This window comes from Podarcis vaucheri, assembly GCF_965113315.1.
Source record: "Podarcis vaucheri genome assembly, chromosome: 10".
NCBI lineage: Eukaryota > Metazoa > Chordata > Lepidosauria > Squamata > Lacertidae > Podarcis > Podarcis vaucheri.
In genome coordinates this window covers 33,555,783-33,569,565 of record NC_138748.1, presented here as the reverse complement: position 1 = coordinate 33,569,565, position 13,783 = coordinate 33,555,783, and the positions used below count along the sequence as shown (strand labels likewise).

The 13,783-nt window shown below is 42.8% G+C and overlaps 1 protein-coding gene across 1 annotated transcript in view; it reads left to right on the top strand.

The window, feature by feature from the left end:
* The first annotated feature begins 248 nt into the window (after positions 1-248).
* Positions 249-13,783, top strand: part of PAWR (pro-apoptotic WT1 regulator) — a 35,675-nt gene continuing 22,140 nt past the window's right edge. Inside the window, exons 1-3 of the mRNA XM_082241056.1 lie at positions 249-293; positions 6,944-7,072; positions 12,992-13,026. Coding sequence (XP_082097182.1) covers positions 264-293; positions 6,944-7,072; positions 12,992-13,026 — 194 coding nt within the window. The 5' untranslated portion in view covers positions 249-263. The remainder of the gene's footprint in view (positions 294-6,943; positions 7,073-12,991; positions 13,027-13,783) is intronic.

Genomic DNA, 13,783 nt, shown 5'->3' with positions numbered 1-13,783 from the left:
CCCCCTGTATTGATCACCTTTTAAGCTGATAGGGAAGCCTGTGTGAGTACCATGGCGCTCTCTCCGACTAGGAAAAAGTGCAGTGCAGTTCACTACTTAATTTCCTTCCAGATGGTGGGAGTGGGCTTTTCAGGTGAAGATGGAAAGGGGGGGGGGGGGAGAGAGAGACTGAGCAGTGGAAAAGTGGTGAAAAGGGGAAGTTACAGGGGGAGAGCTAAGTAAGCAAATGGGCAGCCAGCCATTTATTGCAAGGCTGTGTTGGTATGTCGGAAGTAAAACAGCTGTGGAGGAATGTAAGTAATGTGAGGAATGCTTGCATTGGGAAAGTGGCTAATTATCCCTTGAAAGGTTGCAAAGTTTTTGAACATCTTTCTCTCCCAAGTCACTTTGCATAGCCATTGTTCAGCTTGTTCGTTTATAACCCGGTGGCAAAGCATTTAATAAGATGGAATAGAAAGGTCCTCAAAGACTATACTGATGAAACTGCTCAGGCTTGAATAAGTCTACAGAAGGAAGTTCAGAGGACTAAAATTCATCAGAGAGGGTTTTTGTTAAGCAAAGAATCAAACAGGTCCCTGTATTAAGGGTCAGGTGGATCAGGCTCAAAAAATGCAAATGCTAATAGAGGTGGGTGGATTTTTTGAAAGAAGCACCATTCTATCTCCTGAGCAGATACTGAAATTCAAAATGGGTTGTATAATAGATTGGAATATATTTTCATTAATAAAAGACATTCTGCTCTTGTATTTTTATCTTCAGTTTATCCCAAGGGATAGGTGTAGTCAGTTTTGAATGGCACTGGCAATATATGGTTTCAAAGTCTGGTTGAGAATTGTGTTCTTTGAGCCATGTATTTTAATCATTCTTGATTTAGGCATCTGCTTTTTTTGTTGTTGCTGCTCTTGTTTCCACAACTTGAGGTTTAGAAGGAAGTATAATTACTGTAATCTCAAGTGTTTATTTCAGTGCTAAGGAATTTAATCAATTCTCTATATTAAGCTCAGATGTGTAACTGTGTAAGTATCCTTTTAAATAAATGGTTGTATCAGAGTCAGCATATGTGGAATTGTTGTTAACAGGCTATTGAATCCAGCAGCTTTTTAAAAATAAAAAATCACAGGAAGATTATTCGAGCAGTGTGTGTGCACACGCACACATACTCTCTCTCTCTCTCTCTCTCTCTCTCTCTCTCTCTCTCACACACACACACACACACACACACACGCATGCTTGTGTGTGTATATATAAATATATATGTACACACACATAATAAACACACACAAACATACCTTGCTGATAGAGAAGCAATGTATAGAAGCTGAGAAAATAATGAAAAAAATTCTAAGTGTAATTTACCCCTTAAATCTTGGACACTCTGAAACATTTAAAGATGTTAAAACCCTGAAAATCCATGGATTAGTTCAGCCATAATAGAAAACTATGGTTGTCCAGTATGAGAACAAGGTGCGGCCAGCCTTGTGCTTCCACATTTTCCCCTTCTACCTCTTATTTCATGTAGCGCAAAAGATCAACATCCCTCCAGATTTCCTTGAACTACAACTTCTATCATCCCTGGGCATTGGCTGTGTTGGGTGGGGCTGATGGGAGCTGGAGTTCAACAACATTTGGAGAACACAGTGTTAATTACCATTGGCTTAAGCTATGCTGTGAATACTGCTGAATTGTCTCCAACCATAGTTTAACAAAACAGTTACCAAAGTTCAGGAAATCATGGGAAACTGGTTGGTATAGAATCAAAAGCTGCTCCTCACAGACATGAGAAAAGGGGGTGCTCACAAGCTTGAAGCTGTTCTGCAGTGAGTGCTGACTTCAGCAGAGACAAACCAAGATTACCCTGGACAGCTCCATGCAGGGCTCAGGAGCTCATGAGAACAAAACTCAGATATTGCTTCAGCAGCAGTCATCCTCCAAATGAGCTTTACATGACTCAGTAGCTACCTCCACGTTTGCTGAGAGAAGCCTCTTATTTAAAGGACCCCAGCTTGATGTATCAGTTATTGACTGTGACAGAGTAGAGGAGACTGTGGTTGTACTAGAACTTCTGAGTTGGAGTTATCACAGGAGGGCCACACAACATTGTCATGCTGGATACATACTGGCACCATGGGCTCTTCTGGAAGAAGTTGGTTAAGTGCTTCTGGGGCTGGCACTGAGGGCAATTCCCTCTCCCACTCTAAATCTCCAACCTCGTCTCCTGATGAAAAAGAGCTTGGCACCAGGGGCATAACGGGGAGAAACTATGGTTCCTCATTACATCTGCATTGTGCCCATGTGACTCAAAACCTCTGATATGGAATGCAGGGGGTTTCATGAGGTCTGTTTTGTAAGATGGGTTACTGGTGCTAATAGTAATGGGCCACAGCTCTCCTGAACGAAGCATCTATGCTAGAATGTGCATAGGGCTGACTGAGCATAATTATCTCAACTGCTTCGTTTTCTGCCTCTCACCAAGCAACAGAACAGCTCTCCTAGAGGTTTCTCAATATGCAAGTGGCTCAGAGGATCTAACATGGATGGCACTTCTTAGTTTTCCAGTAGCCACTTTAGGATGCTGCCTCCATGATGCATCTCTTCAGTGATTATAGCCTTGGGGAGCAACATGTGTGTGGCATGGTGTTTCCCACCAACCCATCCTTTTTAGGTCTCTAGGTTCCAGGGATGCATGATAACTGAAGTCACCAGTGACCAGAATGTCATCAGTTCTCAAAAACAGATTTAAGTGTCATTTTGTGACCTTGGTGTTGGTGTACAAGGAACAATAATTGTCGTGTAGAATCTGTGGGGATGGCCCTTGATCTTAGAACAGCTTTGTTAGCACAGGCTAGAACATGAGAACTCATACCAATGCAGGCAGCTTGTTAATCATTCTGTAACGATGAGATGTGGTTTAGCAAACATTCCTCTTCATTGAAGGCACCTGACTGCTTGTGTGTTATTTAAAAACACTATCACAAAGAAATGTGTGGACAAAGGTCATTAGAAACATTTGGGTTGGGACAGAAACAGCCACAAAGGTGTAATCTGCTCATATAGTCTTCTCAAGCTGCTTCTGTTTACCATGGATGATCTCTCTCGGTGAGATTTTTTGGGATGTCTTTTGAAAATTAACTTATTTTAAAAACTAACTTCATTTTCCTACATTCACATTCTCAGACACACCCAGGGAGTTATAAGGTGAGTGGTAACCAGCAAGTACATATAAGTGAGTTTCTTTGCCGAAAGAAGGTGTGTTCTATGGTTTGACACAATTTGGTATGGCTTCTGCTCTGCCTTTATCAATATTTCTTCTTCCCCTGACTCCTGTGTGCTTATTTTTTAAAACACCTTGATTCTTCTGAAGGCCAAGTTTGTTCAGTGTGACCCTAAATCATTGACCTCTTGCATTTCTCAAACTTTTGCCTTCTGTTTTCTGCCAACGTAGTTTTATCTTCAGATGGCTTCACAATCTGAACACTTCTTGCCTGTGAAGCTTTTCAGGGGTTTTATTCTGTGATTATTTAAAATGCTGTGTTAATAATAATCAGTTTTGAGGTCTAGTCTCAATGTTTTCATTTTCCCAGTGCATTAACATACATTCCTTGTATTAATCTTTGCTTGCTTAAGAAGTCTAATGTGTGGTTAGTGGTTCTTGTGAAGAAATCTGGCTTTTAAAGACCAGGAGACTATTTCTAAATTTTGAACTGCATTCCTAATTCTGGAAAGTCTCTTTGTTCATCGAGCTTCTATGATAGCACAGAAATCCAGACAATACCTAGAGAAAATAATAGGTTTGCAGCAATCTGAGGGTTATGTGTTTTTCTTTCAAGTTACCTTGAGCTAGTTTTGGAAAATTTGGAAAACATGCATACATTATACTTTTCACTTTCTTAAACTACTCTGAAATTTTGCAACTCTGTATGATTAGCACCAACACCAGAGCTCTACAGACAGCAGTGCAATATCGCAGATAAGTCACCTGCAACATAATGGTGTTTTGTGTTTTAGCATCATAAACCACTCTGATATTTTATGATATGGTGGTATAGAAATATTTTAATAAATAAATGAACTACTGTTTGTTTTAAAGAAGGTTATGCAGCATACCCGTTGATTTTCTTTTCTCTCATCCCATTTTATTTAAAGCCATAAAATATACAGAATCCAGATGCTTATTTAAAAAGAAAAACCTCTCTTCATCTCCTGAAGCCCGAAGTCCGGGGAGCGCAGCACTGTGCACCCCGGGCTTAGGGCAGCTACCCGCAAGCTTGCGGCGCCCGGCGGAAGTTCCCCCGGGCTCCGCAGGCTTGCAGATAGGTGCTTGCAGCCCGAAGTCCGGGGAGCACGGCACTGGGAGTTCCCGCCGGGCGCCACAGGCTTGCGGATAGCTGCCCCAAGCCCGGGGTGTGCAGCGGGCTACAGCGCTGTGCTCCCTGGGCTTCGGATAGCAGCAAGCTCCGGGAGCGATGGCGGGTTGAGCGCAACATCGCCATCGTTCCTGGACCTGTTCTGGGGGTTGGGGTCGGGGGAAGCTCGGGCTTCCCCCGCTCTCAGCCCCGCAAGAATTCAACCTCGCCATCGCTCCGGACCTGTTCTGGGGGCTGGGGTTGGGGAAGCTCGAGCTTGCCCCACCCTGGCAAGCTCCGGGAGCGACGGCGAGGTTGGATGCAACCTCGCCGTCGCTCCCGAACCCCTTCTGGGGTCGGTGGAAGCTCGGGCTTCCCCCGCCCCCAGCTCGGCAAGCTCGGGGGGGGGGGAGAATAATTTTTTGTCTTTATTCCTCCCTCCAAAAAAATAAGTGCGTCCTATGGGCCAGTGCGCCCTATAGGGCGAAAAATACGGTACTTGCTAGATCAGGGGTAGGCAACCTAAGGCTCATGGGCCATAAGCGGCCCACGGGGGTCTTTTAACTGGCCCACAAGCCACCCCCGAACTAAGCCACCCACTCAGCAAATCCCTGCCCGCTGCGCTAAACCAGCACGGCATGGGGACTCACTTCCACGCCGCCAAAAATTGCATCTGCACATGCACAGACACCGGAAATCATGTCTGCGCGGACACTGGAAATCGTGTGTGTGTGTGTGAGTGGGCGCATGCAATCCGGCCCAGGGAGGGATCTCCGCTGGAGTCAACCGGCCCAGGCAAGGTAAACCTTGCCGACCCTTGTGCTAGATTGTGAGCAAGTGGAGTGAATGTGCAAGGCTTCAGTTAAAAGTGAGTGAGAGTGGAGAAGGATGTTGCAGTTTTGCTTTTCATTCCTTCAGAAATGTCTTGGTGCCTGCACTCTTTCTGCTCTCTACCAGTCATTCTCTTCTCTCCATTTATCTGGGGGAGGGAACACAGTTGCTCCTTTGCCAACCCACACTTCCTTCCAGTTGTGCCTCATTCTTTATGTTGTGGGAGGAAAAGTTGTTTACAGGCAGATTGTGAGGCAATCAGCAGGGAAATTATTTCTCACTCCTGTGTTGAAGTTTCTACAGCTCTGTTGAGATTGCCCTCCCCATTCACCTCTTTTTCTACAGCTGCTGGGGAAAGCAGACATGCTTTTGTATCCAATGAACTTGTTCCGTTAGCCCAAAGACTTTCATGTGTGCAAAGGGAGTTTCTCTACCTCTCTTCTCCCCACGTACCCCATCAACTCTGATGCAGAAGGTTGGGGAAAACCCAAAATAGATTTGGGAGGGGCACAGTGAGAGGAGTTGGAGAGGAAGTCACATTGTGCAAGTGTAAGTCCTTGTCCTAATGGGATGACTTTGATGGATACAACCCACTGTGTGTGAGAGAGATAATAAGCATTAAAATAATCCTATTGTTTATCTCTACTTACGAAAGTGTACTATTATGAGTCAGTCCTGCAAGTGACTCAAACATGTGGATACTGTTGTCTGGTTGTGTCTGGCAATAACCTTTTCACAGTGAAGAAGGCGCTTGCCTTACCAAATGATTCTTCTGTTTCTTTCCTCCAACCTCCTGACAATTATAGAATTTGCCCAATGATAATTTACTTTGCCTTTTCTTTGTAAATTACTTTTTTCATCTTAAGTAGCACTAGTGGTGTTCTGCATCTTGAAGCACATCGTGAGAAGTTTTGTTTACCAGAGGGAAGCTTAGTCTCCAGCCATTCGAAGGCTAGATTTGGACCACAAGCCACTATCGTTTCTTTACACAAATCTTCACACCCCTGCCAAAATTTCAGTATGAAGACTAAATTATCTATCTGAGCTTTCAGCTGTCCCTCTGAATTTTCCATCTGTTTTGCTTCATTTTATACTTGCAGACTTAAAAGAAATGCTGATGAAAAATACGAGAGTTCTAATAGCAAAGTTCTATGGCCTCCTCGCTTGAACAATTGCTTTTTGTTTTCTAACTTGTATCCTGTGAAGAACATATGAAGCTGCCTCATGTAGAGTCTCGATCATTATTCTGTCTAGCCAGATGTAATATAGCCCACTGCATCTTGCACTTAACCCAGGAGTGGGTACCTTGTGGTCTTCCATATGTTGTTGAGCTTCAGCTCACATCACCCCAGACCATTAGCCATGGTTGACTGGAGGAAATGGGACTTGGAGTCCAACAACATCTGGAAAGGGTCAAAGGTTTCCTATTTCTCTCTGATTTAACTTAACGAAGAAGAACGTAAGAAGAGCCTGCTGGCCAATGGCCTATCTAGTCCAGCATCCTGTTCTCACAGTGGCCAGCCAGATACCTGTGGGAAACCCATAAACAGGATTTGAGCACAAGAGCACTCTACCCTCCTGTAGCTTCCAGCAACTGGTATTTAGAAGCATCACTTCCTCCAGCTGTAGAAGCAGAGCATAAGCATTGAGGCTAGTAGCCTTTGATCTTGACCAACAAATTCATGCCTTATATATAATACTTTGAATGGTCATGCAGCAACAACAACCACAGCCACCAAACCATAACCACTAATGTGTTTTGTTTGTAGAGCTTGGACGAATATGAAGATGATGAAGCAGGACAAAAGGAGCGTAAAAGGGAAGATGCAATCACACAACAGAACACAGCACAGAATGAATCAGCCAGTGCAGACCCAAGTGCCTCATACATATTACAGGTGAGGAGTTTCAACACTGTTTTCTTTGAACTTTAAGAGATTCAGCACACCACTACTGCCTCTGTAGGAGTTGGGTAAATGTGTTTGCCAAGCTTGGTACCTCAACTTTGTGAAATAAGTAACTTCCAGTACCTAACTTTATTTTAGTGTTCAGTTTAATGCTTATTGTGAACACACACTGGTTCTTCTGACTAAACATCTATACCAAGCGTCAGCAATGTAGATCTGCCCACAGGGGCCTTCCCTGGTACCCACAAGGTCTGCTCTGCCACCCCCCACTAAAATTAGGCTTGAATACAGCCAGTAGTATAGTGGTGGTGTACTGTGGTGCGTACTTAGTTTCAGTGTGGGTTTGTGGTGCCCACAAGAGGCCCCCAAAGGTTAAAAAACCCTCATCTATATGGTAGGCATTGTCATCATTACATTGTTTGACTGTCAGACCAATAAGGGTATGTATTATTACAACTGGAAATTTTAATTGGCAAGGGCAAGTATTCAATACATCAGGCCTAATGCTAACTGGCAAGGGCAAATTTTAAAAGATGGGGCTGAAAGTTAAGTGGTTGTTTTGTTTCTTGAGGCTCTAGGGTGTCTGCTGTAATATGCAGTGATATGGTCTTTCTTTCAACACAAGGAAGGTGAAAATGTTTCCTTAAAACAGAATTGATCTCACACTTCTTTCAGCATCCCAGTTAACAAATTGTTTCTTGGTCATGGATACTTTAGTTGAGATAATAATAATAATAATAATAATAATAATAATAATAAATTTTATTTATATCCCGCCCTCCCCAGCCAAAGCTAACAACAATAAAACAGTACAACAGTACAGCACAACACAACTCTAAAACCATTCCTTATAAAATTAATTCAAATTAAACCACTGGCAACCATTGGGCCAGAGCTCCGCGAAGATTGCCAAAGGAGGGAGTCAGGCTGTGCCCTGGCCAAAGGCCTGGTGGAACAGCTCTGTCTTGCAGGCCCTGCGGAAAGATGTCAGGTCCCGCAGGGCCCTAGTCTCTTGTGACAGAGCGTTCCACCAGGTTGGAGCCGCAGCCGAAAAAGCCCTGGCTCTAGTTGAGGCCAGCCTAACCTCTCTGTGGCCTGGGACCTTCAAGATGTTTTTATTTGAAGACCGTAGGTTTCTCTGTGGGGCATACCAGGAGAGGCGGTCCCGTAGGTACAAGGGTCCTACATTGCAAGGGGTTGGACTAGATGTCCCTTCCAACTCTACAATTCTAGGATTCCAGTGACATTTATGGAAGGAAAATGTACTGTCCTCTGCAGCCACGTGCGTCTCTGCTGCACAATGAACAATGTTGGATAGGCTGCTGGGGAGAATGGCCTTAAATTAGGTGGAGGCTCACCTGATTTTGGTCAGTTCCACTACGTCGCATATCATTTAGGAGGGCCCTTCAACTATCCAGAGGCTTTTCAGTGGCTATAGATAACTGCAAGGGAAAGGAAGAGTCAGGAAATTTTTCATCCAATTTTTTCATTCATTTATCTGCACAAAAGTAGATTTAGTTTATTAAACGATATGCAGAATAGCTCTGCATTTTTAAAATAGTTAATTTGCCCCAGCCTTTCAAAATACATACCATAATGCATTTTCATTTGGATAATTGAAATTGCATTGTGTTCTACTCTTGCAATTCTTTCAATGTTTTTAGTGCTTTTTGAAAAAAGAATTGATTAGACTTTCAGATGTCATACATCTATATCCATTTTCCATTTGGGGCTCTCTTGTTGCTATTAGCATAATGGCATTTTAAAAACAGGCGTATGGTTGTGCTAACTGCATTCCTAAATCATTTCCTGTGGGTGGTAGCTCTGCTAGCCAGCACCACAATGAAACACAGAAGGGGGGAGGCAGCAGTGATAATAGAATCATAGAATCATAGAGTTGGAAGAGACCACAAGGGCCATTGAGTCCAACCCCCTGCCAAGCAGGAAACACCATCAGAGCACTCCTGACATATGGTTGTCAAGCCTCTGCATAGGCAAACTATGATGTTTGTGTGTTTGCAGTTGTGCATTTTTGTCACTATCATAGTTGGTGTAGTAGTTTCTGGACACCTCCTTTATTCAGGGAGTCAGTTTGAATACTGGAACGAACCTTAGTCATCAGCACTGACTTTCAAATAACATTTCAGTCTGAAAATTATTTTTTTAAAAACAGGCTATAAATTAATGGCTGAAACAACAAAACCCTGGTATGGTGGTATGTTGACTCCCTCCTATCCACAATGAATCATTAACATAAATGTCCATCTTTGGGAGGACTTTTATGTATTTGGAGTTTGCAAAAGTTTCTATGTGCTGTCTTCTTCAAGATCTGGAAAGCAGCAAGCAGGTTAGAGAACTACCACTTTGAAGTCTGCTGTCAATTTCAGAATGGTCCTGTAGACAAATGGTTGAAGAGGTGGCAGCCCTTGCAGTGTCTTTAGTTTTTAAATTAATTTATTCCTATTTGTGCTCTGCTACATGGCTCCATAGAGCCCTCAGGGTGGCTTACAAGTAAAGCAAAACAAGCAAACAGGCCTACAGTGATGAAACAGGAAAAAAAACAACCGAGCTAACCAACTATACAATAAATGAAACAGCCTAAAAGCAGCACTAAAATATTTCTTTTTTCCATCCCTGCCCTTCTGTGTCTGGTAGATAATTAATAATAAACATCAAGTCATGTTCCCCAAAATTTAATTTTTTTATAAATATAAAATGGAGCTGGCTTGCCCCTGAACAGCTGAGACAATAAACTAGTATTTTTCTTTTGATAAAGGATGGCAAACAGATCCTGGAGCACCTCCATTGTCACCAGCCTAATTTTGGTCTTGCTTCCAGAAATAAGTAATTTTCATTTCAAAGTTGTCATTTTGCCTGTAGATTAAAATGACTTCATCTTTTCAGCACTAATCCCTTTTAGACAATTGTTAAAGTTTGGGTAAGACTGCTGCAAGAATCTTTAATGAGCTTACAAGGAAAGACTTCTTGAGCAATTTAAAGGTGTTCTTGCTCCACTGTCAGAGGCAGAATGCCTCTGAGTAACAGTTGTTGGGAATCACAAGTAAGAAGACATCCTGCTTGCTGGTGTCTCCTAGACATCTGGTTGGCCACTGAATAGGATATTTTGCTAGATCAGGCATAGGCAAACTCAGCCCTCCAGATGTTTTGGGACTACAAATCCCATCATCCCTGACCGCTGGTCCTGTTAGCGATGGATCATGGGAGTTGTAGTCCAAAAACACCTGGAGCGCCAAGTTTGCCTATGCCTGGGCTAGATTGACTTTTGGCCTTGTGAAACAGGACTTTCCTTCTGTTCTTGTGTTCTTATTATGGTCCCTCTAGCTCAGTATTTCCTCTAGTGACTGATAAGTGGGGGAGGCCCTGTTGATGGTGCAGGGTGAATCTTGATAGGGCATTCTCAGTTGTAGTTCCCTGTTTGTGGGATGCCCTCCCTGGGGAGTTGTGTCTGTCTCCCTAAGCACAAACTTTTCAGGACAAAAAGCTTGAAAACGTTCCTGTTTACTCATACATTTGATGGCTGAAAGATACTGACTGGAATCCAGTGTCACATTGCAGTTTAACAGATAGGATGACCCTGCCTCTCCTCCCCCATGTCCTGTTCTGTAGGTTCTCTCCACCTGCAGGTGTGGGGGAAGGAAAGGGGGGTGAAAGCAAGTACATAGGGCTTGCACTGACGGGATTCATTAGGTGAATCCTGCCCAATGTTTCTGCCATACTTGAATGATTTCTGACTGTTTCTAAATGCTTTCAGGGGCTTGTAATTGTTTATAAGTGTTTTAAATCTGTTTCTATTTTTGCTTTTGTTTTTACTGTTTTACTATTTTGGTGTTTACAACCCTGGGTTTCTTTGGGAGGAAGTGTGGGATAGAAATTTATAGAATAATAACAGACCTTCTCAAAAGGAAAATGTTCCAAAATTCAATCTGTCCTGTCCACTTAACTTTCAGTTTAGTCCCATTGCTCCACCTTCAGAATTCTGTTGAAATAATAATAAAAAGATTAAATTTTATCCTAAATTTTCATTTAAAATCCAAGTGAGTGAGTGAGCAAGCAAAAGAATGAGCTGCTGTATGCTGCCAGTAATAAAACATTCAAGAGAAATACTATTTATTCCAGCAATGTGAAAGGCAATATGTATAACTATGTCATATCTCCAAGCCTCTAGTGACTATTTAATTGTGTGGGAATACAGAGGTTTGATGTATTAGTATGAGTTCCTGTTTGTAAACAGCACTGAAAGCCTTCCTGACACTAGTTTCCCTAGAGCTTTGTAGTGGCATGCTAATTGCCAAAAGTTCCTTCCAAACTAGCTGCAGCAAATTAGAAAAGAGGGGGAAGTTTTCCATGATTTTATGTGTAGGCTTTTTTTGTTATAACTAGTCAAAAAGACCCCACGAGTAAAGGATGTTTGGGGGAATGTTGCAAGCATGAAATGCGTGTGTGATTAACCAGCAGAAATCTTACATTGTATCTTAGCTATAGTGGTTAACAATTGGGTGCACTGCATGATCTCGTGCTGTGGAATTAGCGAGACTTAAATTGGGTGGGCATGGTGGTCTGTGTTATTGAATACATGTCTCCCCCCCCAAAAAAAAATGGTTTTGCAATTTGTGAAATGAGATCAGACCTAAGACTTCTATTCTTCTTTTAGGGCCAAAGTCATGGTCCTGTTGTTTAAGTTTGAGTCGGCTGAAATGCATTCTGCCATTACAATGAGAATTATACATTAATTCTAGCCTTCACCACAATGTCTTTTTTCTAGTCCCTAATTCTGTGTGCTCTCCTTTTCTCTGGTGGTGAACATGCTAGTTCTGTGAAGGTTGCTACTAGAATATCCTTCCCCCTCCCCCCACTGCCACGGGCTGCTTACAGATCTTTTTAAAGTGCTTTTTAGTGTTTAACTATAATTGTGTTCTTTTACCTTTTATGTGAGGGACGCGGGTGGCGCTGTGGGCTAAAGCCTCAGCGCCTAGGGCTTGCCGATCGAAAGGTCGGCGGTTCGAATCCCCGCGGCGGGGTGCGCTCCCGCTGCTCGGTCCCAGCGCCTGCCAACCTAGCAGTTCAAAAGCACCCCCGGGGGCAAGTAGATAAATAGGTACCGCTTACCAGCGGGAAGGTAAACGGCGTTCCGTGTGCGGCTCTGGCTCGCCAGAGCAGCGTTGTCACGCTGGCCACGTGACCCGGAAGTGTCTCCGGACAGCGCTGGCCCCCGGCCTCTAGATGTGAGATGGGCGCACAAACCCCAGAGTCTGTCAAGACTGGCCCGTTTGGGCAGGGGTACCTTTACCTTTACCTTTACCTTTTATGCATTTATTCTTACTCTCACCCCTGCACATTTGTGGTGTTCATAACCTTCCTTTTTTCAGTTCAAAAGAAAGGTGGGATATAAATTATAAAAGATATAACAACTTAACTCACTGTTGGCTTTTAAAATCCAGAAGCCATTTCTCATTAAGGAACCTCTTGGAAGCTTCTGTTCTGAAACCCAGTTTCAATTTGGTTAAAGCCAAAGCTAAGCTCAAGGTGAAGGCATAGCTGTATCTTGAATTTAAATGTGATGGTGCTTTATCATTTGTCACTGGGCACATTTGCATGCAATGCTAAGCCATAAAGTGTGTTTTGTTAAGCCATAATATACATGAGCTGTGTGCTTGTGTGTGCAGTCTGTCCTTGCCTTGCATGAGTGCTTTTATACATAATTACTAGTCCTACTAAACTCACTGATCAGCGAATGGTATTTCTGAGCACACCAGAAATGCTTGTATAACTTTGGGTTTGACTGTCCTGTATTTTGATTTGATTTGCCCATTATTATGAACAAGTAATGCTTTAAATCAGCCATTTTGTATATTAAATTTGACTCTAATTGGTTTGTTTTTGTTTTCATAGGACACCTCTAGGACAATTTCAAACAGATACAAAAGGTAAGGGACTTACCAGTATATTTTAAAGTCAAATATTGATTGATTGTGTTTATTTACCGTATTTTTCGCACCATAGGGCGCACCTAGTTTTTAGACGGGGAAATCAATAAAAAAATTGGATCCCGCTGGCTGCTTTGGCTTCCTCTTTAGCCCCGTGCAGCCTCTCCCTGCCATTCACTCCATAGGACGCACACACATTTCCCCTCAATTTTTGGAGGGGGAAAACTGCATCCAATGGAGCGAAAAATACGGTATATGTCACCTTACCAAAGTGAGCTGTGCCCAAAACAACTTACATTGAACACACACTTACCAAAATACAAAGCATTTGGGTGAAGAAGAGAAGTCTACTTACAAAACATACAAATAAATCCAAACAGGGAGAAAAAATATGCAATTTAACAAACATTGAATAAATTCAGTATTACAAAAGAAAGTGCCCACACTTAAATACCTAAGTACAGAGCAAAATGAAAATCAACTGCTGATGGAGGTCTTATTGCTTCTGAACTTACTGGAGAACCAGGGAATTAGCTAAGAGTTGAAAGATGGGTTTGGGAAAATGCATACCCTCCCACATCCTGCTAATCAACATTGAGCTCTTCTGGGAGCTATGTAACGAAAAACCAAGCATCTTTTGGTCTGGCGCAAGGCAGCTGACTCACAGCAGAGCTCCAGAACAAAAAATGGGACATTCCAGATCCAGTCAGAAGACAGGGTGGCTTATGTATTTTGGGGATATCCTGCTCAATTTGGG